The 27,381-nt window shown below is 42.6% G+C and overlaps 1 protein-coding gene across 10 annotated transcripts in view; it reads left to right on the top strand.

Annotated features, from left to right (window-relative positions):
- Nucleotides 1-27,381, top strand: part of ARHGAP12 (Rho GTPase activating protein 12) — a 72,217-nt gene that overhangs the window by 17,507 nt on the left and 27,329 nt on the right. For 6 of the 10 annotated variants that reach the window (XM_081164112.1, XM_081164109.1, XM_081164111.1 and 3 more), the window contains exons 3-5: nt 19,833-20,096; nt 24,090-24,230; nt 26,768-26,848. In XM_081164112.1, the coding sequence (XP_081020238.1) occupies nt 19,833-20,096; nt 24,090-24,230; nt 26,768-26,848 (486 nt within the window). The remainder of the gene's footprint in view (nt 1-19,832; nt 20,097-24,089; nt 24,231-26,767; nt 26,849-27,381) is intronic. The other 4 variants (XM_081164106.1, XM_081164114.1, XM_081164113.1 and 1 more) reach the window with 1 other exon arrangement.

Genomic DNA, 27,381 nt, shown 5'->3' with positions numbered 1-27,381 from the left:
CTCTGCATAATCGTACACAGCCTGTATCATATCTCCTTTTACCTTTCTTAATGGCCCTCAAAGGGTATTGACCTATTATGATAAACAGTATATTTTTGCTCTTATATCACTTGCTGGATAAACTCCTTCCTATATTTGAAATTTGTGCTATGAGTGAACAAGATTGCTAATTATGTTCAAACCTGTTGATGCTAATATATGGCTTTGAGGAACTGAGTTGAGCACCATCCTTTATCTTGTACCAAGTGGCAGATGGTAGTCCCTTTCTGTCACAAATAATATTATGCATCAGAATGATGGATTTGAAAGCATAGAGATTTCATATCTCATTACTTATCCTTGATTCTCAGTTGCTATCTTTATTCTTTGTTCCATTTTATTAATCTGGCATTTTTGTTCTTCTACAAAAGGAAAGAAAATAAAATTAAACAAGATGGAGGGGGAGGGGATGGAGAGAAGACACTCCATTTGGTTGCAACCAAAACTAAATGGGAGTGAAGTTCTCTGGCTAAATCTAGCTTAAAATTGTTTTTTAATGAACAAAATGTTAACTTGATTCTACATGAAAGAACTGTTTTATATGCATAATGACTCATAGGTTGCTTTTGAAGGTTCAACTGGAATTCAGGCTAGATAAAAGTCTGTCCACCAATATGTCTTGTATGTTTCTGAATCTATTAGTTTTAGTTAGTAGTCAAATTCTTAAGAAACACATTTAGATTTGCAGATTAAAATTTATTTGATGTAGTCATGGCATCATTTGATACCTTGCAAGAAGAGTGGGGGAAACTGGATCTGGTCAGCAGGTCAAATCCTTATCTCCACACACTTATGCTGGACAGGTAGGTGGGACTGTGCACCTGTCAATCACCTGATGTCACAGTGCTTTCAGATGACCTGCTTTTGACCACATGGTTTGAAATCAAACCGCGTCAGCAAAAATGTGTGTGCAGGGCTTCCCAAAGCCCAACAATCATCAGCTGATAATTGGCACTTGGGATGTGATGTGCAAGGTGCTTTACATGCACCGTTGATCAGTGGTTCTTGCAAAGTCCCTTTTGTGCAAGCTCTGCCTTTACACCAGATATGACATTAGGTGTAGGACATGTGGGTGTGGCTTGGATGAATCAGCTTCATGGGCCAAATGAACTAAATCAGTCCCTCAGGGCTGGAAATGCCCCGTCTCTGCCTCACAGCAGCATAAAGAACTAAGACTCTTAATTCTTCTGTAGGCTATCATTCATTCTCATTAGTAGATGACTTGAATCTCATTTAGTTTTCTGTTGTGTGACACAAATTTTAAGCTAGGATAAATATGCGCTTAGGAAAGCAGCTAATACATGTTAACTAACTCACTGAAGTTAAGCTGTGGGAAATGAGGAAGGGGATTTCTTTAATTTTTTGCTGGGAACAGCTGTGTGAACTATGGTTTAATGGAAACAAGCTGGTGCACATTGCAAGCCTTGACATGTATATATCATAGAATCTTGGAATTGTAGAGTAGAGTTGGAAGGGACCATGAAGATCATCTAGTACAGCCCATATATATGGTGCTATTTTAAAAAAAGGGAAGAAAAGAAAAGAAAAAAGATTGTATCCCAAGATAAATCTCAAGTGTTAAGTGAAGCACAAACCATTTTTGTGTGAACTTGTTAGTGAGTGTAATTAGAGGCATTGCTTTCCTAGTATAAGTATATTATCAATGTAGGCATCCCTGTTTCCTAAATGTTTTGCGTGTAATTTCTTATAGTGTTGAGTAATTTCTTATCTGGTTGAGCTAACCTGAGAGAGAGTAAAAGCAGTGTGGTTTACAAAGCTTTTTCAAGAAAAGAGTGGTTTGAGATGGGCTTTCTTATATTGGGGTGCATTGCATGGTTCCCCCCGATGCCAGACTTAAATGTGTGTTACATTTTCTATTCAGACCTTCTTCCAAGGAGCTTATCTAGCTTCTGTGTGAGAGGTAATGCTAAAGGAGTATGACTTCACCATGTGTGATAGTTACCCTTATACAATTTGCCCTTATACAATAGTTTACTAGGTACCCTAACCATTTTAGACTCTATTTGTTGGTTAGAATATGGTAGCCCATACATGCTTTGTTGCAGACAGCGAAACCTTGGGAGCTTATGAAAACAGAATCTGTTTGATTTCAGTTGCTTTAAGTGGCCAAATATGATATTGAGGCTAGAGGTGCATTGCAAATTGCTGACATCCACAGATTACTTTTATTGTGGCTAGCCAGACAACATGATCGTGGCGCCTTTAAGACACTGAACACTGAAAGCTTCTCTTGGTATCACTGTTATTAAAACACTTTATCAAAGGTGGCCTGTTGATTTTATGTAAGAGTCCAAGGAGCAGACTTCTTGAACTTTGGCTTTCTACATGCTAAACAGATTATTTCTACTTTATTCATGGTGGATTGCTTCTGCTGCGTATGCTCTCTGTAGGCAGCATTTGTTGTTTTCTGTATTCAGAAGAATATTTTGGCTCAACAATAAGCAAATGAAGAATGAAGATGTGGCAACACTAGACATGCAAAGCATTCAAGTAAGTCTGTGGACTAAGTTTTCTTTTTTTAAACTTCCTGTTCTGGCTCAGCAGGTTGGTGAAATGGAGGTTTTTATATGTGCACATGTGGAATTAGTATTAACCATGGTATTAACCATCTGCATTAATGTAAAAATGTTTTGCTAATACCTTAAGGAGAATGGCAAGAGGTGGTCCTGTACGTATTACAATAATATTTGAGATACTGACGTAACTTTGCCTACATTTGAGGAGTTAACAAGTGTGTGAAATAACCAAGAGACACACGGAGTAATTACTGAGAAAAGCCACCCCAACTTTTTCTTCTAAAGGACACACAGATATTTTGGCTCTTTGTAGTTTACATTATTTTAAGAGAAAGAAGGCAAAATACTAATGTTAAGAACTGTTACATTTTTATAGTTGTATAAAATGTCATAAGCAAATGGTAAATTGTGCCTCTTTGTTCTTTTGTACTGGGTTCATTGGTATCCCGCTATCACTTCCAGCATTGGCATGTTTTTTGTCCAATGTAGTCAGCCCTTTTCCTATCTAAATAGCTATTGTGGTGTCATTAGAATTTCTGTTGTTTGCATACTTTATATCTGGCAGATTACTTTTCTTTTGGCCTTTTCATAATGTGTTAATAGTTTTCCTCAGTATTACTCAGTGCTGTGATAGGGTGGCCTTCAACTCTTTTTGAAGCATTATAAACAATTTGCCAATTCCTTCGTTCATTTCCATTGATGGTGGTCTGGGCGTTGTGTGTTAAGCGAGTTTGGGAATTGTAGCTTCTCAGAAATAGGAAGTGTGGAAGGAGACGAGAAACAAGCCAGAATGCATAATTCAGGCTTCAAATAAACACTGAAGACAAGAACAGTAATAAGTTACTGGAAGTGGCAGATAACCCCTCTAATGCCGGAATCTGATTTAGGCATAGCTTGGTTGAATAAGCAGTTGATTTGTGGACAGAGTACAGTTAAAAAATGTACATAGGAAAACCATCTAGTGATAAATGACATTTACAAAAATAAAAGTAAAGAAATGCCATACTGCTTCATCTGATGCATTCTTTTAGCCTTATATAGTTCAGTTTAGCCATTTCAGCATATTCCGGCATTTTCCTAATCCATTCATCTGTCTCTGGTTGTTTTTTTTTTATCGTTTGCAATACTTTGCAAAGAATAATCAGGCAGCTGTTAGCATGTGACTGAATAGTTCTGAATGTTCTCCTTTTAACGTATATATCAATAGTAATAGTGGATCTAGGCTTAGATATTTTAGTATTTTTACCGTATTTTTCGCACTATAGGACGCACTTTTTCCCCTCCAAAAATGAAGGGGAAATGTGTGTGCGTCCTATGGTGCGAATGCAGGCTTTTGCTGAAGCCTGGAGAGCGAGAGGGGTCCGTGCGCACCGACCCCTCTCGCTCTCCAGGCTTCAGGAAGCTATCCCAAGTCTTGCAAGCCCGGCGGGATGTACCGCGGGCTCGCAAGGCTTGCGGGCAGCAGCCTGCACCCAAAAGCTGGGGACAGCGGGGAGGCGCAGAGCCGCCACCCCGCTTTCCCCCGACCTGATCGGGAGGCTGGGGGAGGGAGAAGCAAGCCTGCTTCTCCCCCCCACCAGCCCCACAACCTCCAGATCAGGTCGTGGAAAAGCGGGATGGCGGCGCTCCGCTATCCCGCTTTTCCCCGACCTGATCGGGAGGCTGGGGGAGGGAGAAGCAAGCCTGCTTCTCCCCCCCACCAGCCCCACAACCTCCAGATCAGGTCGTGGAAAAGCGGGATGGCGGCGCTCCGCTATCCCGCTTTTCCCCGACCTGATCGGGAGGCTGGGGGAGGGAGAAGCAAGCCTGCTTCTCCCCCCCACCAGCCCCACAACCTCCAGATCAGGTCGTGGAAAAGCGGGATGGCGGCGCTCCGCTATCCCGCTTTTCCCCGACCTGATCGGGAGGCTGGGGGAGGGAGAAGCAAGCCTGCTTCTCCCCCCCACCAGCCCCACAACCTCCAGATCAGGTCGTGGAAAAGCGGGATGGCGGCGCTCCGCTATCCCGCTTTTCCCCGACCTGATCGGGAGGCTGGGGGAGGGAGAAGCAAGCCTGCTTCTCCCCCCCACCAGCCCCACAACCTCCAGATCAGGTCGTGGAAAAGCGGGATGGCGGCGCTCCGCTATCCCGCTTTTCCCCGACCTGATCGGGAGGCTGGCGGGGGGAGAAGCAAGCCTGCTTCTCCCCCCCCACATCCCCACAACCTCCAGATCAGGTCGGGGAAAAGCGGGATGGCGGCGCTCCGCTATCCCGCTTTCCCCCGACCTGATCGGGAGGCTGGGGGAGGGAGAAGCAAGCCTGCTTCTCCCCCCCACCAGCCCCACAACCTCCAGATCAGGTCGTGGAAAAGCGGGATGGCGGCGCTCCGCCATCCCGCTTTTCCCCGACCTGATCGGGAGGCTGGGGGAGGGAGAAGCAAGCCTGCTTCTCCCCCCCACCAGCCCCACAACCTCCAGATCAGGTCGTGGAAAAGCGGGATGGCGGCGCTCCGCTATCCCGCTTTCCCCCGACCTGATCGGGAGGCTGGGGGAGGGAGAAGCAAGCCTGCTTCTCCCCCCCACCAGCCCCACAACCTCCAGATCAGGTCGTGGAAAAGCGGGATGGCGGCGCTCCGCTATCCCGCTTTTCCCCGACCTGATCGGGAGGCTGGGGGAGGGAGAAGCAAGCCTGCTTCTCCCCCCCACCAGCCCCACAACCTCCAGATCAGGTCGGGGGAAAGCGGGATGGCGGCGCTCCGCTATCCCGCTTTTCCCCGACCTGATCGGGAGGCTGGGGGAGGGAGAAGCAAGCCTGCTTCTCCCCCCCACCAGCCCCACAACCTCCAGATCAGGTCGGGGGAAAGCGGGATGGCGGCGCTCCGCTATCCCGCTTTTCCCCGACCTGATCGGGAGGCTGGGGGAGGGAGAAGCAAGCCTGCTTCTCCCCCCCACCATCCCCACAACCTCCCGGCTTCAGGAGAGCCCCACCGCCAGCCCCACAAGCTCGGGGGACAGCGGGAGAGGCGCAGCGCGCCATCCCGCTGTCTCCCGACATGGTTTGGAGGCTGGCGGAAGGCTTCCTCCTCCCCCAGCCCCGCAAGTTCCCAGAGCGATGCCAAAGCATGGCTCTGGGTCCCGTTCTGGGGGTGGGGGAAGCTCGGGCTTCCCCGCCCCAGCCCCGCGCCTGGCGGGGGGGGGGATAAATTTTTTTTGCCTTTATTTCCCCCCCCCAATCTAGGTGCGTCCTATGGACCGGTGCGTCCAATAGTCCGAAAAATACGGTAAATAATTGTATTTGTTTTATTGCAGAACTAATTTGTGGCAAACCATGAATTTCTATATTTTGCTTGCGTTGTTGGGAATGAGCAGACAAAGATTATTGCCATTGTGTTGCAGCTATGCTGATATAAATGAAATCCATGTTCTTGCTGCCGAACACAAATCAATTAGATTAGTCCTCTGTAGGTAAGATAAAGGGCATATGAAGGAGGGGAACCTAGATTAAATGGAACATTTTTTTAAAGAACAGACTAGGTTGATAAAAAGCTTTATAACCAGGTCTGGTTTATATCTGATTTTGTATTCCTTTAAAATGTTTACAGATGTTTTAAGACACCATAATTTTGTTTGTTTTTAAATAGAAATAGCATAGTTTAAGATGAAAAAATGTATTTAAAATTTAGACTCATATTCCCGTTATTCCTCTTTTTGTTTTGTTTTGTTACAGTGGTACTATTTTCATCTTAAAAACAAACCCAAAATCTGCCTTTTGAGATGTGGCATCATTAATGCAAACAACAGGCAATGCCCCCTATTATTATAGGCTTTTTCGCCCTTTGTTACTCTAGGGTACACCATGTTATGAGTTACCAGAATCAACCACTGTGGGGGACCTGTTTGATCTTACTCACCCATATTATATTAACAGAGTATCTGAGCTCTAAACTTAGTTTCCAAATGAAGGATATTTATGACTTTGCCTGCCAATCGAAGATGGATATTTGTTCTCCATCTCATGCCAAAGCCTTAATCTACTCTGTAACTACTAGCTCATGCTTCTGGAAAGGTTGGGCATGTAGGTTTGCTGTAGACTTAATAATTGGTCTATTTACATGTGGTTAGATTGAGCGACCCTGTTTCTTATTTGGGGATTCCTTTCCATTTAGCTTCAGAACTAAGTAGTTTGCAGTGCTTGAAAAAAATGCACCAGTTGCAAATTTATAAAAATTAGGGGGAAATGCTTGAGTGAAAGCAGGGAAGTACAGAACCCCACAGTGTGTTTTCAAACTATGATTATGAGACTGAATTCTATCTGCAGCCTGGATATGGTCTGAAGGCATATGAGACTACCATATTGTTGAAGCTAAGCAGGTGTGAGGTATGTTTGGATGGGTAGAGCACTTGGAAACCACACATAAACTGCTTGGTAGAATAAAAATGTAGTTAAAATATTTAGTCATATAACTACACAGATTGTCCCCAGATTGTTGCATGGCTTAGAATTAGCTGGACTATGCAGTTGCTAGTAACTCCTTGCCTTCACCCAAAACTCTGCATTTGCCGTGGAATTTTGGGAAAGTGCTGCTTCTCTGATTCCAAAACTCAGCAGTATGGCTGTAGAAATTTCACCTCCCTTATATTTGGGGACCAGGGACTTCTTTCAGCTAACTGGTGATACATGTTCCTCATGTACAGATTCTGTAGGAAAGACACATTCAGTTTGAATGCTAGAGGAATACCATGGGATGAGTCCGCAGAAAGCAAATTCCACAGTATTTCTATAGCATTTAAAGGACACTAGTTGTATATCACTGTGGGTATGACTGAACCAAAGTTTAGTAGATAGCAGGTCCTTTGTCTTCAGTAGGAAAATTAATTGTGTGATTAACATCTTGGCTAGATTAGAGCTGTTGTTTTGATGGCTGTAGGAAGCATTTAAATTCACTTTTGTTTTGAATTACAAAATAGGAAACTTGATTTCAATGAATGATCTATCTATCTTTTCTCTTACTGAGTCACTAATACTTTTAAAATGAGTCAAATCTAGCTTAAGTTGCAAGAGTAGCTATGCTTCTAGTTTTTGTAAATTTCCCTTTTCTGGTAAACCTAAGCATTATTTTATGTTCCATCTTTTGATTCAGCCACTTCCGGACCTGGCCCAGGAGGTGGGGTTGTGGGCTTCACACCCACCCCACGTGAGCGGGGGCTGGTTTCAGCCCCGGCGAGAGCAGGGGAATCCTGGCCGCGTTGTCCACCCAGCCAGCCAATCGGTTGGCTGAGGGGGGCGTGGCCTGCCCTATTTAGGGCTGGCGTGGCCGGGGCTCGCCGTCTTTTGCCGGCTAGCCCCCACGTTTTCCCACCCTCCCTCCCTTTAGGTAGGTTTCTGACATTGCTATGGACTTCGGTCTGTCGCCGCAAGGGGCATGGTAGGAATTTTTCCCAATTGGCAATTTGCAGCCATTTGGTTTTTCGCCTACCTCGTAGCAACTCGTCACAACTCCTCGGCATTGGCGGTTAGGCATTGGTAAGAAGGGGTTTAGAGGATGTGGGGGGGGGGAGGAACGCCATCACCTCCCCCCAGAGAACGAAGGGTGGTCCGGTAAAGGACTCCGGGGGGCGTGGCCCTGTCTGAAGCCTATGGAGGTGTGGGCCTAAAGCACGCCCCCGAGCGGTGACCCAGGGGAGCTCCTAGTTGACGTGCCTCAGCAGGAGACTCCCCCACTATGGTGTTAACCCTTCCCCTGTCTCCAGCAAATGGTCTGGAGCCGGATAGTCGATAGGACCAATGCCTAAGCCAATGCCTCTCATTCCTGAATTCAATAAAGTTGTGGCCTAATTCGCCCATTTTAACCTTAAATTCTTGTGTCTGATGTCTTTATTTATCCTTGGTGGGGGGCAGGAACTCGCCACGCAACATCTTTTTTGGCTGCCCTCTGTGACATTTGACACCCCCCTGTAGCCTTCTGAAAGTTGGTTAAGTGAGGCTTTGGGAAGGAGGAATAAGGGCCCTGACTTGGCCATAGAGTTCTCCTGCCGTCTTCCAGAGCCTAGTTAGTGCTTTTCCTGCTTTGCGAAGGAAGTGAGAGGGCTCAAGGACCCTGCCAGAGCCCCACCCCTCCTTCTCAAAGCCCTATACCTCACTTAGCTGGGTTTGGGAAGGCAGCATGAGAGTAGGAAGGGGGATGTCAAATTTTGGCCTCCCTTTCCTCCCTGGTGCAACAAGACTCATGCGTTCCATGTCAAAGTACAGCTCATGCGTTCCATGTCAAAGTACTCTTGCAGCCCACTTGGTAAGAAAAGTTGGATCGCCCTGCATCCCTTCAGCAATGCTTGATCTGTTTGTATTATTATACAGTTTGTGCACGCACATGTGATTTAAAAATGAATTTTAGGACAATCATTCAAGAACGCGGGGATTAATAGCTTTAGGATTCAAAACTAAAGATCAGTTCAGGGAAAAGCGGGAGTCTTAATAGGTAATTATAATCTTTAGAAAACCTAAAGCTGTATTTATTTTTAAAAAGACTTTAGAATACCGTTGTGTCTACATTACATATCAGTCTACCTGAGATAAGTTACCTGAATAGATACATTTGAGGATTTTTTTTGAGCTGTATTTTCCACATAGTAAACATTTCTGTACATTTTCTATAAAGCGTAATATATTCATGTTTTGTTCGCAGATAAGCTACAACTGTTTCATGTGCTTTTACAAACTCGGTGAATGCAAAAACTTGCAAGTTAAAAGTTAAGGTATAGGGATTTTATTACTGTGCATAACAGATACTATTTAGAATTTGAATGCTAGAAAACACCGTAGTTCCCAGCCTCACAATGTGTACGTTGTGCAAACTAGTGCAGCTCAAACTTTGCACTGGTGGGAAGCTTAGGTCCTCTTTTTGTTGAGGCTTAGTAATGGCTGCTGTTATCGAAAGCACAGTTCTGTTTAGCAAACCCTGCAGGAGGGGCACTTCAGGCCCACTTTAATAACTGCAGGGCTGTAAATGTTGGGGCAAACGGCCAAGTTCTTCATGTCCCTCTGTGTAATTCAATCAGAATTTTAAAAAGCACAAGTTCTATACTTAAGTTTGGTTATTTTTGTAGGGAATGTGTAATTAGTAGAAATAATGAGTGGTGAAGGGAGGAGGTTGCTATTCTCGTGAAAACAAAGGATTTGGGTAATGAAACCTATTAACGTGCCTAAAAGTTGATACATAGATTCTGATAGTCTTTTTACAGGTTGGTACAGTATGCTGCTGAGTAACCGCTGTAGTTTAGTAGTGTTTCAAGTAATCCATCATCAGGCAACACAATAGCCTGTGCAGGACTGCCCAATGCATTTTGCTGCTGGAGGTACAGCAGCACATAGCAGGTGCCTTTCTTCCAGCAATCAAAGTGCATAGCATGCGTCTGATTACAAGTAGTGGGGAATCACAGGTGGGGAGAGGGCTGTTGTGCTCATCTCCAGCTTGTGAGTTCACATTATCATCATTTTTTATTTGTATACCGTCTTTCTATCTTACAATACTCAAGGCGGTTTACAAGCTGAAGAAACAAAAAATGTACAACTTATAACAATCTAATGCAATACAAAAATGTGATAATAAAACAAAGCTTAAAATAAGCAACCTACATCAAAAAGTAACATTCAACAATTATTAGAATAGTACAAAATAATATCAACATATAAAAGTTAAATAGAAATCCACTCAACAGTTTCAATAAATAATTTCTAAACTATAATCAATAAAACAATGGCAAGCCACAGTACATAAAATAATACAATACAAATTGAGAAGCAGAGACTAGAGGGTGGGGCAAGGCAGGTGGAAAGAGGCCTTGCCTGATGAAGTCTCTCCCCTCACTGTTCTTCCTCCAGGCACAGCTTCCTTAGGAGGAGTTCGCACAGGGATCTGGTGAGAACAGGGTGCCGGCCTAGATGAGCCTTTGGTCTGAACCAGCAGGGCTTTTCTCAAATGTTTATGTTACCCAAGATCAGCCAAGTTCTTATGGCACTTGAGGGAAAACATTCCACACGCATTTTCCTCCCTCCCTCCCTGGCAGTGAAAATACAACAATAATACATGCAATAAAGAACAGTTTGCTACTTTTTCATGATACACCAGCCATGTGAGGTGGTGGCCTCTTTTCTGCCTAATAGGGCTTATCTAAGTACCTTTATACTAAATTTGCAACTAGAAATATTGGCAATGAAGTTTCAAAAGCAAAACTGCTCCTTTCCCCTTATGGGGTATCCAAGAGCCCCTATAGAGTCCTTAAGTTGGTTCTCTGTCAGCAGGAGAAAATAACAGGCCAACCAGAGAATACTGAGAAGCAAAGCAGCTGTTAAGCCTGATCTTCATTAAACTGTTGCAACAGGGTGCTCACTCACCACACGCAGGAGGAAGGAGGAACCCAGAACAATGGTGTGCAAGCCCTTATATAGACTTTTGAAATTGCCTACCCTGTAGCTCAAGACCACCCCCCAAAACATCATACATACATCACAGAAGGAGGTGGTCTACAACAGAAACCCTGTCTGCCAGGATACCTGACAATGGCCAGTGATTGCTTTACTTGGGCAGCCCAGCCATTCTTTTGTGATGGTAAATACTTTAATTCCTAAATCCAGGTCACAGGCTCAACCTATTCATACACAAAGGTGCCCTAAAGACAAGTAAGCAAAAGACAATGGAGAGGCTTTCCCATTTCCTTCCTCCTTGCAGAGAAACATTTGAGGTCAATTTGGGAGAGTCAAAATGGTTTCAGGATTGTACAATTTCAGACACGTAGTTTATATACTTATGTATGTGTTTGCCTTGTAAATTTATGAACATTTAATTTACACATTTGAGACCTTAAATTCTTGTAACACCTCTGTGGTGCTTTAGCACCCAACAACTCCTGAACAACTAACTGTAAATCATTTGCTGCCTTTTCCTAAAGAAGTCCAAAGGAAGATATAAACTGTAGACTTCAAGCAGGATGATCACTGACAAAATTTTGGACATGAAACTGTCAGCTTTCAGCAAACCACCAGAATTACTGTTTGTGAAGCTTAAGAATTCGCTACTAAGATCTGTTCTGTCTCCAGTATTTTCCTCATTTCATTACTTTGCTGAAGGGCACTGGCGGAGGAAGAGGGGTTCAGGGGGAGTGCACTGCCCCCGGCAGCGCGATCCCGGTGGGGTGCCATCGCGGCTGTCCCCCACCTGCGCTGGGTGCCATGCCCCCAGGATGCATGCCAGCCACGCCCCCGCCTGCTCTTCACACCCCGCCCGCCCCCCCCCCCCGGTGCCAGAGCATGAAGCTCCACCACTGCTGAAGGGTCAAAACTTTAAAGGTCTTTGATGACTAAAAAGGCACTAGCAAGTAATTTCCCACTACAGTGGTACCTCAGGTTACATATGCTTCAGGTTACAGACTCCGCTAACTCAGAAATAGTACCTCGGGTTAAGAACTTTGCTTCAGGATGAGAACAGAAATCGTGCTCCAGCGGTGCGGTAGCAGCGGGAGGCCCCATTAGCTAAAGTGGTGCTTCAGGTTAAGGACAGTTTCAGGTTAAGAACGGACCTCCAAAAAGAATTAAGTTCTTAACCCGAGGTACCACTGTAATGCTTCCTTTAGGGAAGTAACTAGTACTTTTTATTTTTTATTTTTTGCTGAAATAATAGATCAGATCAATTGGATGGGGAAATATCCTTAAGGCTGGAATGTGTATTTGGATATTTTTCTGCAACACATTTGAATGCTGACGTTTTTCAATTGCAATTTGCTACTTGATAGTATGCAGAGATCCCATGCATTTTCAGTGAGAGTTTGTATTTTGTAAGCCCTTTAATGAGTTGCCGTGCTGCCTTATTATCCTATTACAGTTTTTAAATGAGAATGTTCTCCAAAGAGTTGCTGTTCTAGCTGATCCTCTGAATGCTGAGTATGGTTTTATAACTGAGCCATGTGAATGTGTGTGAATGTTAAGGTACCCAATAATTGCTTTGTCAGCTGTAAACTATTCTTGCCATCTCAGCTATGGGGCACTGTTGGTTGAGGCATTTCCTTTCTGATGAGGGCTAAAGGATCGATGATGCACAGCATTTTATTATTAGTAAAGTAACTTTACACTAAGGCAGTGTTTCCCAACCTTTTTTGGGCAAAGGCACACTTGTTTCATGAAAAAAATCTCGAGGCACACCACCATTACAGCCCCGTGACGTCAGCGAGCAGCGTCACGCCGGGAGGGACATGAATTGCTAGCAAATTACATAATCACCTCCTTGAGGGCTGGCTCATCTTCTCCGAAGGCAGAACCCCATTAATTAACAGGACAGACTCACACCATAGCCAAGACGAGGGGGGAAAACCTCAGTCATGCACAGTCATGCACATGTGGGGGCTAAATGAGGACGAAGACCGGGCAGAGAGCAGGGTTCAAATCACCCCACCTGGCCAGGATAATCCCTGGGTGCTCCCTTGGGCCACTTGCCTGACCCACCTCGCAGGGCTGTTGTTGCGAGGATAACACGGGGAGAACCATGCGCGCCCCCGGGAGCTCCTTGGAGGAGAAAGCGGGCGATGAATGCAATGCACGAAATATATGAGAGGCGACCAGGTTTTGCAGGTGAGGGGCCCCCGCCAGCCTCCGCTTCCAACACCCGGCGCAACGACGCCGAAGTTTCCCCCCGGGCTCGGCTCGGGGAGCAGTGCTGCTCCCCCCGGCTCCCCTTCGCCCTCCCAGCTCTCTCTGCCGCCCACTGGGGACCCCCCTCACCTGCTAAGTCCGGAGCGCCGGTGGAAGTTGCATGCATGCATGCAGGGCGCCGCGTTGCCATTGCATTGCACTGCACTCCATGCAACGCCTGCACGCATGCATTGCCTTGCACGCCCGCCAAGGGGTCGCCCCGCGGTCCGATGCGTCCCCTCCGGCGCGGATACAGCATTGCAAAAATAACCCCCCCCCCGACGCAGCCCTACCGGGGGGGCAGCCTCCGCCTCCGCCTCCGCGGGGATCCCCGGGCTCCATCCTGCCGCCCGATCTCCGCGGGGGCGCAGGCAGGCTGCGCGGGGTCTGCGCGGAAGAGCCCCTGCCCGCCCGGCCGCCACCGCTGCGCTCATTCCATGGCCGGGAGAAGAGCACTTCAAACAAAACGCCCGGCCCGCCAGGCCACGCTGGGAAACGTAGTTCGCACACCCCGCGCGGGCGCGGAGCCCAAGGGCGAGGGGACTACGGATCCCGGCAGCCCCCGCGCCGGGGACGGAGGGGGAGAGGCCGGGTGCAGGGATGGAGGGACGGGTGGGCGAGCGAGTGAGTGAGTGGCAGCTGCCAAGCCTTGGCCGAGAGTCAGGAAGGGCCTCCCCGGAGGAGGAGGAGGGAGGCGCAGAGCGGGAGGGAGGGAGGGAACCCCAGGGGTCATCTAGTGACGGCGCCCCAATCGAAAATTTGACTTAAAAAAAAAAATCTTTCGAATTTTTTAATTTTTCCCGCGGCACACCAGGCAACATCTCGCGGCACACTAGTGTGCCGCGGAACAGTGGTTGGGAAACACTGCACTAAGGTCTCACAAGATGTTTGCTTATATCTGTTTGTTTTAAATGATAAAATACAAAGTGACTCATTTTAGCAAATCCGATGACGTGGTTCCGTAAAATACTGCTGCTGAGGAAGCTAGTGACTTTAAATTAGAGGTCTAGATAGCTGTGATTAGTTTGTTTGCCTATTTTTCATACTTATAGCCCACCCTTCTCTAAGTGCCCCCAGGGCAGCTTACAAAAAGCAACACAATTAAAGTAAATTTAATGTAGATACAAATAAAAATAAAACCACAAAAATAACCCTTAGATGAGTGGTCAGGGGTTTCACACAACCACCTTTAATTACCCTTACATTTCTTGGCTAATTAGACTAAATGATCCTTAGTCTTCACTGTATATATTTGATCCACTGACCTTTATATTTTACAGTAGGGGTGGGGAACCAATTTAACAATTGAGCACACATAAGTGTAACATCATTTATTATAGAATGTATGGAATTACTAGTTTGGCATCAAGTATAGCAACACCTTCAGTTCTGTACAGAATTGAACCTGGAACTGTCTGCATGTACAGCATCATCTCTACTAGTGAGTTATGATAATTTCACCCTGTGACTAGAGTCTTCAAAAAAGGCTGGAGTCAAGTGCTATTGGGGCAGCAAGATGCTAAACACAAACTAGGAGAAACCCACTTAGTCTCTTGCTTGCAATGTCTTCATGGCTGGACACATCATGCCCAGAGGGAGAGGGAGAATGTTGCTAGAATGGTTTCTATTTGGGAGGCATTTTAATTAGATTAAAGTCTTAATTGGCTGATGCTTGCAGCTTAGCATAATGCATATGAAATATTTTAAATCATGCATATTGGCTTGTGTTTAAAAGATGAACCAGACATTAGTCTTAATATGTTTCTCATGATACTGCCTTCTCCATTAGGATGAGAAAAGTTGTGCACACAAATCAAATAAAGTATTTTTTGTAGAAATTGAAGCAGGTCTTGAAATTCATTGAGCTATCCTACTGTGAGTAAGGCTAGGAGCTGCTCTTTCAGAGGTTTCACACTGGAAGAGGTGATGGGAAGTTTTGCTTCTGCACATGAGTCTGGCAAACCGCTCTAAGCTGAAACATTCCTTCCTCACTCACCCTAGAATGTTTAGTTCACATTGAGTTCATGAAACATCGTACCCGGACCTGTTCTTAATGCATGGTTGACCACATCTACGGAATGCGATATTTATGTTCTTTTAAGTTTTGCTATATCAATCACTAGTAATAGTTTAACAAGGAGGTTTTCATACCTGTCCAATTCTGTGTTCCCTTTCCCAACCTTTAATCTATTGATGATTAATGCCTATATGCAACCCTTGCATTGTATTTGTATTAACCAATCAGCAACAAGCACATATGTGGCAATGCTGTAATATTCAATAAAAGGGACTGCCCGAGACATGCTCGAGAGATGCCTCCCATATGACACTTGTCATTCGTCTGTCGTTTATTTCAACCCAACAAAGAGGAGGCTCCACTTCCTTCTGAGCGTTTGGTGACTGTAGGGAGTACTTGGCTCCTGTCAGGCTTTCCTTAAACCTCTGGATACGGTAGTGCAAGATTTTCTTACTTTGAAACATCTTACCCTAAGAAGTTTAAGCAAAAATATAGTAAGTATTCCTGTGACTTTGTTTGTATTGGTTGAAATGGGACCAAGATGCAAGGATTTGCTTTCTCCTACTCACTTCTTTTTGTTTGTTTTTGTTTTCATGGATAGATATGATTGGGGTTTCTTTCTACTTACCGTATTTTTCGCTCTATAACACGCACCCGACCATAACACACACGTAGTTTTTAGAGGAGGAAAACCCGTAGGCATGCCACCCGTAGGCATTTCCTCCATAACACGCACAGACATTTCCCCTTACTTTCTAGGAGGAAAAAAGTGAGTGTTATGGTGCAAAAAATACGGTACTTTAGTCTGGGAGGTTTGCTTTATAACCTGGATCACACATTGCCTTTAGCCATAGTTAAAATAAACTTAACTTGGATTCCACTGATAGATTTGTTTTTCTGTTTTTTGGTCAAACTATGGCTTGTTTCCTGGCAGGACCAAGGGAGGGGTGAAACACCTGCGACTTCCAGTAGTATGCACCAGAACACTGTTAGTAACATTAAATAATTAAATTATGTTCATTAATTGTAGAAAAGCGCTATAAAATGCATTTTTAAATCACGTTAAACCAAAGTTATTTAGGTATAGTTTAATATGATGTGTAAACTGGGCTATTGTTTCAGTTTCTCAAAGGACAGAATAGAAATAAATCTATTCAGGTTTGGTTCATCTTTTGCTAGAATAGAAGATTGAGGTAAAGCTAACTAGGTTAAACTGGTTTTGGTTCGTTAGCTCTACATCACTAAATATCATCGTGTGTGTGTGTGTGTGTGTGTGTGTGTGTGTGTGTGTGTGTGTGTAACTTCCGTGTTTTGTGTAGCATTATGTGAAGGAATGAAGCACCACAGGAGAACTGGCCCCATATTGCTCAGGAGTACATGGGGTATTAAGTGGTCCAGGTTTGCTAAGAAATGCTTTACAGATATTTCAAACATCTACTGGGGTCCACAGCAACACCATTGGCCCAGAAGGGCTAAAAAAAACCCCTCAAACGAAAATTATTTAAAGCACATGGAGTGTATAAAATAGGTGGTTTGAAAAGCAATTAACGGAATTAGTGTTCAGTTAATATACAGGCATTGGGCTCCACAGTGACATCTAGTGGGCAGTCTCTTGCTTGTTAAGAGTTTTTAAAGAAATAGCAAATTTGAAGTGTTTTACTTGCTGTATCATTAGCAAGCTTTTCAACATGCACAGCCTAATTTAAATAAATCAGATCCAAGTATTAGGAAAAGTTTTGCTCAGTGAATGGTTTGTTAGAACCTGAATCTACAGAGTAGTTAAACCTACATTGGTGCAGATCCCATCAATAACCTGGATGGATGCCACTGGGAATCCAATTTAAGAGTAAGATATGAGTATAATAATCAAAACATAGAAGTTGAGTGTTCTTACGATTGATGAAATGTTTTCAGGATACCCTAGGTAGTATTTCAGAATTCAGAAGTACCAGATGACTTTGTGGACTTGATGGAGCTGAAAATATGTTGTTCCTTCTTAATGGGACTTACTGTAGTGACTGAGACAGAGCGGTGTAAATAAGAGTGGACGTACAAATTAGTGTGGGATACATTTGGAAATGGCTATTGGACATAATGGTTAATAAATGAATCTTGCTGTTAAGAATTGGGGCATTCCAGTTACTAGTGCTAAAGACAAATAGGACATTTCCTCTCTCAGAAACCCTTCTGTATAATTAAATGTCCTGTGGATATTATATTTCCCTGTTGATATTAGCATGGCATAGTATCTTTTTCAAAGAACGAGCAAATATACTAGTTTGTTAATGCAGTACAACCCTATGCATATTTACTCAGCACTTACTCCCACTGAGTTCAATGGGACTTAACCCCTGATAGATGTGTGTAGAATTGCCACCTAAAAGATAAAGCAATAGAGATTATAATTTGATTAGCCTAAAGACACACTCACTTTTATGGTGTGTTTTTTTTTATTTAGAACCAAGAATAAACTTCAGCTGTGCTAATTTCAGTGCTCAGAAGTTGTGCTCTATCATTGAACACGCCTAACATCTGCATACATGGAAATTGTGATTGCACAGTTCAAGGGACATTGTGCTGAAGAGAGGGATCTGTGGTAAAGGTTAAGATAAAATATCCAGTTAACCACATCCCTGGCTGTTATGGTTGCTGCCTCTTGGGTGCGTCCTTATGCAACCCCTAATCTACCTGCTATAAAACTTACATAAAACGATTAAGCTGAAATGAATAACTTGACATATTAAATCGGCATCCCATGCTGGCCTAATATTGACCACTAATATAAAACATGCACAAAACAGACTCTGACTTTGGTAGAAATGGAACTGCTTTACAGATCATGGGTTTATGCAATTGCACTGCCTTGGTGTGGAGTAAATATGCAACACTGTTTCCCCTGCAAGTATTAACCGAAAACAAATATCTGTGAGTGACAGATAAGCAAAATCTCACACCACTGGTAGGAACTAAAACCCCCTACTTCTGATAGCTTGTGGTTCTGGGGATTCATTTATAATAAAGTGATGAGTCATGTACAAACTCCAAGAGCATCATTAACCAGCACCATGCAAAGTTCATTCTGTGGGTTGCAGCTTTTGTTGCACTGGATATTCCTTGGTACAGTGGATTTAGGTGTGCCTAAGTTTAGATTGGCTATCTACTAACTTGTAGAGTACAGCTGATGAAATGGACAGGGTTTTTTTATAGCATATTATTCACATTTTCATAGAACCTTCTATGATCGTGCTTGGTTTATTATGCTTCAGTTTTGCCTGAAAAAGAAGGATGTTGATTCCTGTATGTTTTGAATTCTTGGGATATACAGTGATAGAATCTGCTTTAATTTTTGAGGGTAGGTGGGAGAATTCTTCCTGTGCAACCTGTGGAGGTTTTTGAGCCTTTATAGAGAACTATTCCCTGTATTATATTTGTCTTTGCCATGTTTTTTAAACCCTTGACTTCGACTCCTGAATTTGAATTTGTGACCTTTGGATGAAGAATGATGGAGAATTTTTTTTATGTCATTGCTTGGCTATTCACTGTACATGTGTACAGTCATACCCCATGTTGCGGACGCTTCAGGTTACGTGTTTTCGGGTTATGGACCACGGGAAACCCAGAAACCAGAATGGGTTACTTCTGGGTTTTGGCGCATGTGTAGAAGTGCTAAATTGCTCTTTGCGCATGTGCAGAAGTGCCGAGTCGTGCCAGTGCCTGCACAAATGCGGCGCTTCGGGATGCAAACGCTGCAGGTTGCGGACGTGCCTCCGTCACGGATTACATCCGCAACCTGAGGTTCCACTGTATAAAGTTATAATCCTTTCTGGTTCAATTTCTGCTATGACAAGTCTTCTAGAACCCCCCCCCCCCATAATTCATGTAGCATCAAAGGCTAGCGGTGTTAGCCCTAGTGCTCTAGGCTAAGCTGTTGCATTCCATTTTTTCTCTTGTCCAAGACTTCAGCTCAAAGCAGACCAATTCAGGACGATGTGGGCATCTTCAGAGCATGCCATGGAGCACCCAGCCCCTTCCAGTTAACTTTTTTGAAATTGAGTGACTAGTTTTTTTTGTTTTGTTTGTTTGTTTGATTGATTAATTGGAGGGGCATTTCCTTTGAGGTGGGGAACGGTTGCCTTTTTCATGGTTGTCAGTTTTGGGATGTGTGTACAAGAGTGCTGCATGTTGTTTTGAAGACACCGTTCTGAGCATTGGCTGGTTTTTCTTCTGTGAAATGGATATTTTGTAGATCTCCGAATAATGCCCCTGCACTCCAAAGGGTTGAAGGCCTCTGTCCAACACTATTTGTTTTAGATATAGTGTATGTACTGCCCTTGGAACCTTTGGGTTGAAGTGAAGAATGCAGATTTAACTAATTTAACTAAATCTCAGCCTCTTTAAATCCATTGGTTACCTTTTTCTTTTTTAGCAGCTCCAGTTTATTTGGCTGTTAAGTGTTGTAAAAATGTCTTGTGATGAGATATTCTTCGGAGTTTAACACATATTCTGATCTACACATTTTGCTGCAATGCTCTCAATGTTACTATCATAATATTTTAAGTAAAATGCAATTTCTTTTGTTGCAGCCAATCACACCACCAAGCCAAGGAAGGCCAGATTCACCAGTTTATGCTAATTTACAAGAACTGAAAATATCTCAGTCTGCACTCCCACCTTTACCTACAAGCCCTCCAATCCAAATTAATGGGGAATGGGAGACCCACAAAGATACTACAGGACGCTGTTACTATTACAACAAAGGAACACAAGAGAGAACCTGGAAACCCCCACGTTTCACTCGGGATCCAAGCATAAGTAAAGCAGACTCTGTGAATCAAGTAGATCAAGAGGTAAGTTTAATTGATGCTAACAGCACCCAGCAATGATGGACAAACTTCAGTTAAAGAAACCCAACCAACCAGTGGTTTTAATTTTCCCACCTCAGTTATGGAATTATTCATTGAGTTTTTGTTTTAGTTTATTGAGGAGGATATCAGAGCCAAGTCTAATCAAATGGTCCTTGCTTAAAAGTCATGCAACAGAAGCGCTTGACCCTATTTCCCCCCCTTTAGGGAGCATCCCATCCTAGCCTGCAATGGTGACACATGTTTTCTCAGACCTTGTTCACATGTTGTGGGAAGCAAATTATGGCTGACTGGAACTGCATGAATGTGTGGGGTCCCAGTGAGGAGCTCCTATCTGAGCTAAGCCAAAGTTTGTCTTAGTATGTCATCAGGAGAGAGAGGTTAATCTCTCTTCTCACCAACCACCATCTTGTCCACAGCTCCTGGTTAGCAAGGAAAGAACTGAACCATTAGATTTGGTTTGGATGACACACTCGGCAAAACCTTAGATTAGCTTTTCGCAAGAGAGGACTTAAAAAGACCCAAGAGGATCAAAGCAACTGGAATCTCTTCTGTGGGAGCACTCATGTTTGCACAGTCCCAGTTAGTTATAGTTTGGCTTGCAGTGATGTGTAAACGAAACCATAATGTAGTAAGAGCAGGGGAAAACCCTTCCCAGTTTTATTGATGGTTACATCTTTGACATGTTATTACTGCAAGAGCTTCTTGGTTTCATTCTCCATGGTCACTATGACTTTGAATTAGCTTCTTATGTCTAGTAGTATGTGTGGGTCTTCACCAGATACTCTAAAAGCAATTTTTAGTGTTGTGACTGATGTGTCTTAACATTAGCAGAAAGAACAGAAGGCCTTAATTCTAATGAAATGTGTCTGTGTGTCCAGTCAATGTTTATGGGCTTGTTGGCAGGGGAAATATTGACAAGCATATGGAAAGCAAAAGGGAAGAGGTGGAACTGAGAAAAAAGATCTGTTAATAGCTTGAGGGGAGGGGGAATGTAAAAAGTATATTTATTGTCTAGAGCATTATTACTTTTGTGTGTATCCATGTGTGTGATACTTTTTCTTGCGCTTGTTTTAAGGTGGCATACACTTGCCCTCCCCAGTTTTATTGACTGACATTTCTGCCTCTTCATTGTTTGTTGGGTTGGATTACTGGTATGTCATCTGATAATTTTAAAATAATTAAGCATTTTTAGTTTTGTTACCTTAGATTTAACAACATTAACTGATATCTTAAACCTAAGTTAACAAAATAAAGTTATTGAGGGTCTTTAATAAGAGATGTGAGTCTCCTTGAATTAGATTTTATGTATTCATCACATGTTTTTGGGGTGCCCAGAACATCTTTCAAAATGTTTCAGGGTTCAACTGGATTTTTTTAAAAAAAACCTAAAATTGAGAATAAATCATAACCATTTCACTAAGTATCTGATTTTTTCTCTCTGAAATGCCATACTGGATATAGATTTTTTAAAATTAAAATGTATTTATATGCTGCTTTTATATAATTGTGCTCAAAGTGGCTCACAGAGTGAAGACATAATCAATATTTGTATACAACAAATGTACGAATTTGTAAACATTTCATAAATTGACATTTATGTATACATTAGCTATAGTTAACAAACAAAAGTTTTTTCCTAAATGTATCAATTATTTTGAAATTTAGAACAATTATCATAAAACAAATACTTTTAGTTATCAAACCTTACATTAATTCATATAACTAAAAATATAAAACAGCAAAATGCATAAATATCAAAATATTAAGCTTTTAAATAAATTACGTTCATCTATCAAAGCAGCAGCATTTCACTAAGTCAGCAGAAATTCCAGGTACATTAAATTCAGTTAAGATAAGAGTAGTAGAACACTTGATATTCTTCAGAGGTTCAGTAGTATGAAATTTTGAGGGCTTTCTTGATTTTTTACAGTATTGTTAAATGAATGTCCTGCTTATAGTGGTTGCTCTTCATATTTCAATTTCACTTGAAATTTTGATTGTGCCATAAGTAAAAGGTAAGGGGACCCCTGACCGGTAGGTCCAGTTGAGGAAGACTCTGGGGTTGTGGCGCTCATCTCGCTTTACTGGCCGAGGGAGCCTGCGTTTTGTCCGCAGACAGCTTCCGGGTCATGTGGCCAGCATGACTAAGCCGCTTCTGGCAAACTAGAGCAGTGCATTGAAACTCTATTTACCTTCCCACTGGAGTGGTACCTATTTATCTACTTGCACTTGACCTGTTCTCAAACTGCTAGGTTGGCAGGAGTGCCATATGTAGATCTAGATAAAAATAGGGATATATATTCAGGCCTATTCCCAATGCTCCCCAGTGTAGAATTTTCCTTTTTCACAGCTTCTGCATACTGTGTTAACTTCTTCATAGCTACCCAGTATGACACCAAGGTCTTATTCTTGTCAGTCACTGGCAATTCAGATCCTATTAGCATATATGTGAAATTACGATTCTTTTTGTCCCAATGTGCCTATTTTCCATTTGCTATTTTACTTCTTGGTCACTCAGTTTAAATGTATCTTTTTGGAGTTCCCAGCAAACACTTTTTGTTTTAACCTCTTCTATCAGTTGGGTATCATCATAAGAACAGCCCTGCTGACCAACAACCCATCTAGTCATGCGTCTCACAGTGGCCAACCAGATCCCTATCACCTGGCAGGTTGACGACCTCACTACACATCCCTAACACTAGATAATTTATGAACAAGTTAAAAAGCACAGGTCCAAACACAGAACCCTGGGGCACTGCACTTACTATCCCTCTGGTGGGAGAACTGTCCCATTTCTGCTTGCTGAGCAGTGAACATTCGCAGGGAAAAATTGATAGGAAGACAGAATGATAAATATTAAATGTTTATGGATCACACTTTTCATAAAAATACTACATACATGCATAATTTTATTTGTATGTTGCCTTCCCACAGCTCAAACCATGTTCAAGGCGGCTTACAACATTAAAAGAACGCATAACTATGACATTTAAAAAATATACAACCAAACTGAACAATTTCCACATAAATCACAGGGTCTAAAATAAATATATAATAAACCAACAGCAATAACCCCACCAAACAATACCCCAGCCCAAGGGTATATCCCCAACATATGGTATACAATGTACAAAATTAGAGTAACTTTGATAAAAGCTTGTTGGGGGAAAGAAATTCGTTTCAAAGGACTTTCTGAGTAATGGATTCAATAGATGTCTGAAAGTAGGCAAGGGTTATTCCTCCCAAGCCTCTACTGGCAGGGAGTTACACAGGTCTCAGGACCTGCCACAGGAAAGACTCAGTCCTTCGTAAAGGCCAATTGAACCTCATAGGTGTGAGGAACCCACCAGAAGTTCCCTATCAGAGGATCTCAATTATTAAGCTGGAACATAAGGAATCAAGCAGTACTTGGGGGGCTTAAAGCGCTCTGGGCCAAAGTTGCTTAGGGGTTTGTGAGTTAACACAAGCACATTTGTCCCTGACCCAGTAGTGATTGGCAGGCAGTGCAGTTCTCTCAACAAGTTGCCAGTAACCTGCAGGCTGGTTGTTGCACTGTGCCCAAGCTGGAGCTTCCAGATTAGATACTCCCATCCACTGCCTATTACCTGTAAGTGCCCACCTGCAACCACATTCTCATCAGAGCTCATAGTATGCTTCAATCTCTGTGGATCTTCTTTGTTTGCCTCAGACTTCAGTAGGACGTGTATTGTTCCTCTAATGTAATCTCAGCTAAAATTATTCTTTTTCAACTTTGAAATGCCCAAAAGGCATGTGAGTCTCACCTGACTAATCTCTTCCAAAAACTTTCTGTTCAGTAATAACCTGACCTTTTCCCTTGGAAGTAGATTGTATTTCACTTTCTGCCTCTTAATTCATTTTTCATTTAAAGTTTTGACTTCTAATCAAGTTCTAACCTCTTCTAGAATTTGACCTAATATAAATTCTCAATACTTCTGTATGTTTGACCATTTATAGACTCTTTCATCACAAGAAAACTCCAACAGTTCTTGTAACAGCCAGTCAGATAGTCAGTATGGTTCTCCTCCCAAAGGGTGGTCAGAAGAGTTGGATGAACATGGCCAAACGCTATATACCAGTGACTATACTAAGGAAAAGGTACACACTTTTCTTCATCACGTATATTCTAAGCTAGTAGAAATTTAGTAAGTAAGAACTCATATAGGTGTGATTTTGTCATTGGTGGTGGAAAAGTATTGCTTAGTGACAGTTTCTTCCCACTCCCTTGAACATTTTTGTTTTTTGCTCATTTCTAGGCGCTTTTTTGTTTGGTCTCTAAGAAACTGCTCTTATATATTAGGACTGTACTGTGTTTAGCTTCTACTTTTCCTGCAAAAAAAAAATGTTTAGAAATGTCATTCTACAGTCTTATATGTACTCTGTAGGTTTCTTATGTTGGATAGCAAATTTTTAAAGTTTTGAATATGTATTACCAACCTGGAGTCATGTTTGGCAAGTTATAAAGTTCAGTTAATTTTCTTATCTGTGGACTGCATAATATCTCATTATCAACAGCTGCTTTCCCTCCCTACTGTGTTATAGGTTTGTTTAACAAAAAGTAACTCTAAAAATGATGCTTGAAGGAGATGCAATTCTCCCCTTCATGCTGGAATAAACAGATTACTATCCTATTAATGTCATCTATAAAATTCAATATTTGAATTATGAGAAGCATAATGTTTAAAACTTCGGAGATTTCTGTATTAAATCATCATCGAAAACAACCATGTGCCAGGTCACACTAGCCACAAGGCAAGGCAAACTACACTCACTATCTCCTCCTACAAAAGAGAGGAAAATGGCGACACACTCTGTCTCCAGAACCAAGGTCTCTTGCTCTGAAAGTGGAGAGTCTTGGGGACGGGGCTGTGCCATGTGCTGCCTCCAGAATAGAGCTCTATACTGCTGTTGTCGCCTTGGACAGATACTGGCTGTTTTGACTGATCCCCATTTTTTGTCCCCCTCTAGCAGTGTGAGTAGAAAAGAGAGCAAAAGCAAAATCTAGTTCCAGTGTGTGTTCCATTCTATTCAGACTCAGCAGACATTGTTCCTGCTTTTCATTCTGTTCCCCACCTCCCAAAATACTGTGAGAACAAGCTGTGCTGCATTTGAATGATGGATATATCTGAAGAGCTATGTGAGAGACTGAGTTCTGAGATACTGCTTAGATCAGGGACTCCTGTGGATTTCCCTCTTTCCTTTCCTCCAAAGCCTTGTTCTGTTTAGATGCAGTGTGTTCAGTGGGGGGGGGGGGCGGTTGTTGTTGTTTGCTTGGTTATAACTATTCAGGTAGTGGAGAATTGCCTTCAGTTATAATAGTTGGGCATTTAGCCTACGGTAAACTGTTCTTCCACTAAAAAGAATGAAATGTACATCCAAATTTCCTTTACTATGTTAAGCAAGATTAAGTTTTCCTAGTACTATATGATAGTCATGAGTCACAACGCTGCACCTAAAAACACCATTACAGACAATAAGACTTCTAAATCAATGCACTTAGGATCATATCCTTTGGAAAACTATTGTTAATTGTATGTCCTAATGTGGTGTGTGTGTGTGTGTGTGTGTGTGTGTGAGACAGAGAGAATGAATTTTACTTTACTTTAACTTCAGTGAAGAACTTGGTCCTCTGTTGAATTGCATACCTTGTGGAGCTCTTCTTGATTGCGGAAGCATTCCACTTGACTCTTGGGAGTATGGGAATGCCTTGTGTTACAACAAGAATATGTAGAAGCTAGACAGTTATGCCTTTGTGGACAAGTGGGTGATTTTTTTTATTTTGGTGTACTGCTTAGTGCCTCCTGATTTCTGGTATTCTCCTGAAGGAGGTTAGGCTCAGTAAAACTTGGTATGATTTTGTTCTTTTCATGTTCTTAAGAAAAAGTGTCTATTCAGGATTGTGTAACACGGCTAGTTATGCCTTTAACTGTGAGTTGTTCTGAAGCATGCACTCCTTAAAATGCTTGTTACCTTAAAATGCTGTGGGATAGGGGTTCTAGTAAAAAAAAAAAAAATACTATGGAAAAATAAAGTTAGCCCACCTCATATAGAGTTCTTGCCTAAGGCAGAAGATTTTCACATGCAAAATAACTCTATTTTGAATAAAATAACAATATGGCTCTTTTTAGAATGTCTTCAAAAATGGAGCTGCTATAGTTGACAGTAGGGAGAAGAACCAGTTTTATGTTGTAAAAAAGCTGCTGTTCTTATTTAGAAACCATGGGACTTAAATGTGTATAAAGCAGAATTTTAAATCATTACAATTATTATTTCTTACAATATAAATTAATTGTGACAACATAATACTGTGTACTATACATTTATTATAGTTCCAGGTATGTGACCAAAAATGCTTTGAACGGACAGCCATATTTCAGGAATACTCTAGTTCTGGGCTTCCTGGACTAAGCAGGGGGTTGGGCTGAATGGCCTTTTAACACCCCCTCCCTATTCCCGGGTGTGATTCCACGGGTCTTTATAACCAGCTCTGGCTATATAAAAACAGAGGTTTTCTGTCTGTGTGTTTGGAGGGGGCTCAGAATCTGAAGTATTTCTGTTCTCCCATTTGACATATTTATATATTAAAGATCTGGGGTTTTTTGTATTAAGTGTTTTATTAACTTTTGTTTCTGTAGTGGATAAAGCATGTTGATGAACAAGGTCGGCCATACTACTACAATGCAGATGGATCCCGGTCAGAATGGGCACTGCCAAAAGTGAGTAACCAAAGGAAAACAATGTTTCCAGCTTCCATCAAAAGCTGTATCTTGCTGCAATTCATCCCAAAACACATGGTTTTTTATATCTCTGGAATAGGTGTTGATGTGTACTCTGCTATTTGGCAATCCTCTTGAAACCGATTTTGCAAAAAACAAAAATCCTGTTGGGCCTCCCCCAGAACTTAGGCACGCCCACATTCAGTAAGGATATCCCCAGACATAGTGGGAACCCAAGATTTTTAAGAATTTTTTAAAAAAGTATTATTCCCCACCTCCCTTCCAGGTCCACTGAGGACTGAACATGTTTGCTAACATTAAGTTAGTTGAGAAAGAAAACCAGAAGGGAGGGTGAAAATGGAACTGACGGGAAGCTGCGAGTGAACTGGAAGATGGGGCTGAAGCAGCCCAGGAGATTTCCAGGCCCTGCTGATCAGCTGGCAGGAGAGGCTATAGCTGAGAGAGAATGCAAGGAACACACATGGGGCGAGGAGGAGGAGAGTGGGAGGTAGATGGTTGTATCTCAGCATCTG

This window comes from Podarcis bocagei (genome assembly GCF_964188305.1).
Source record: "Podarcis bocagei genome assembly, chromosome: 12".
NCBI lineage: Eukaryota > Metazoa > Chordata > Lepidosauria > Squamata > Lacertidae > Podarcis > Podarcis bocagei.
The sequence above is the reverse complement of the archived record's forward strand: the minus strand, read 5'-3'. Positions and strand labels throughout refer to the sequence as shown.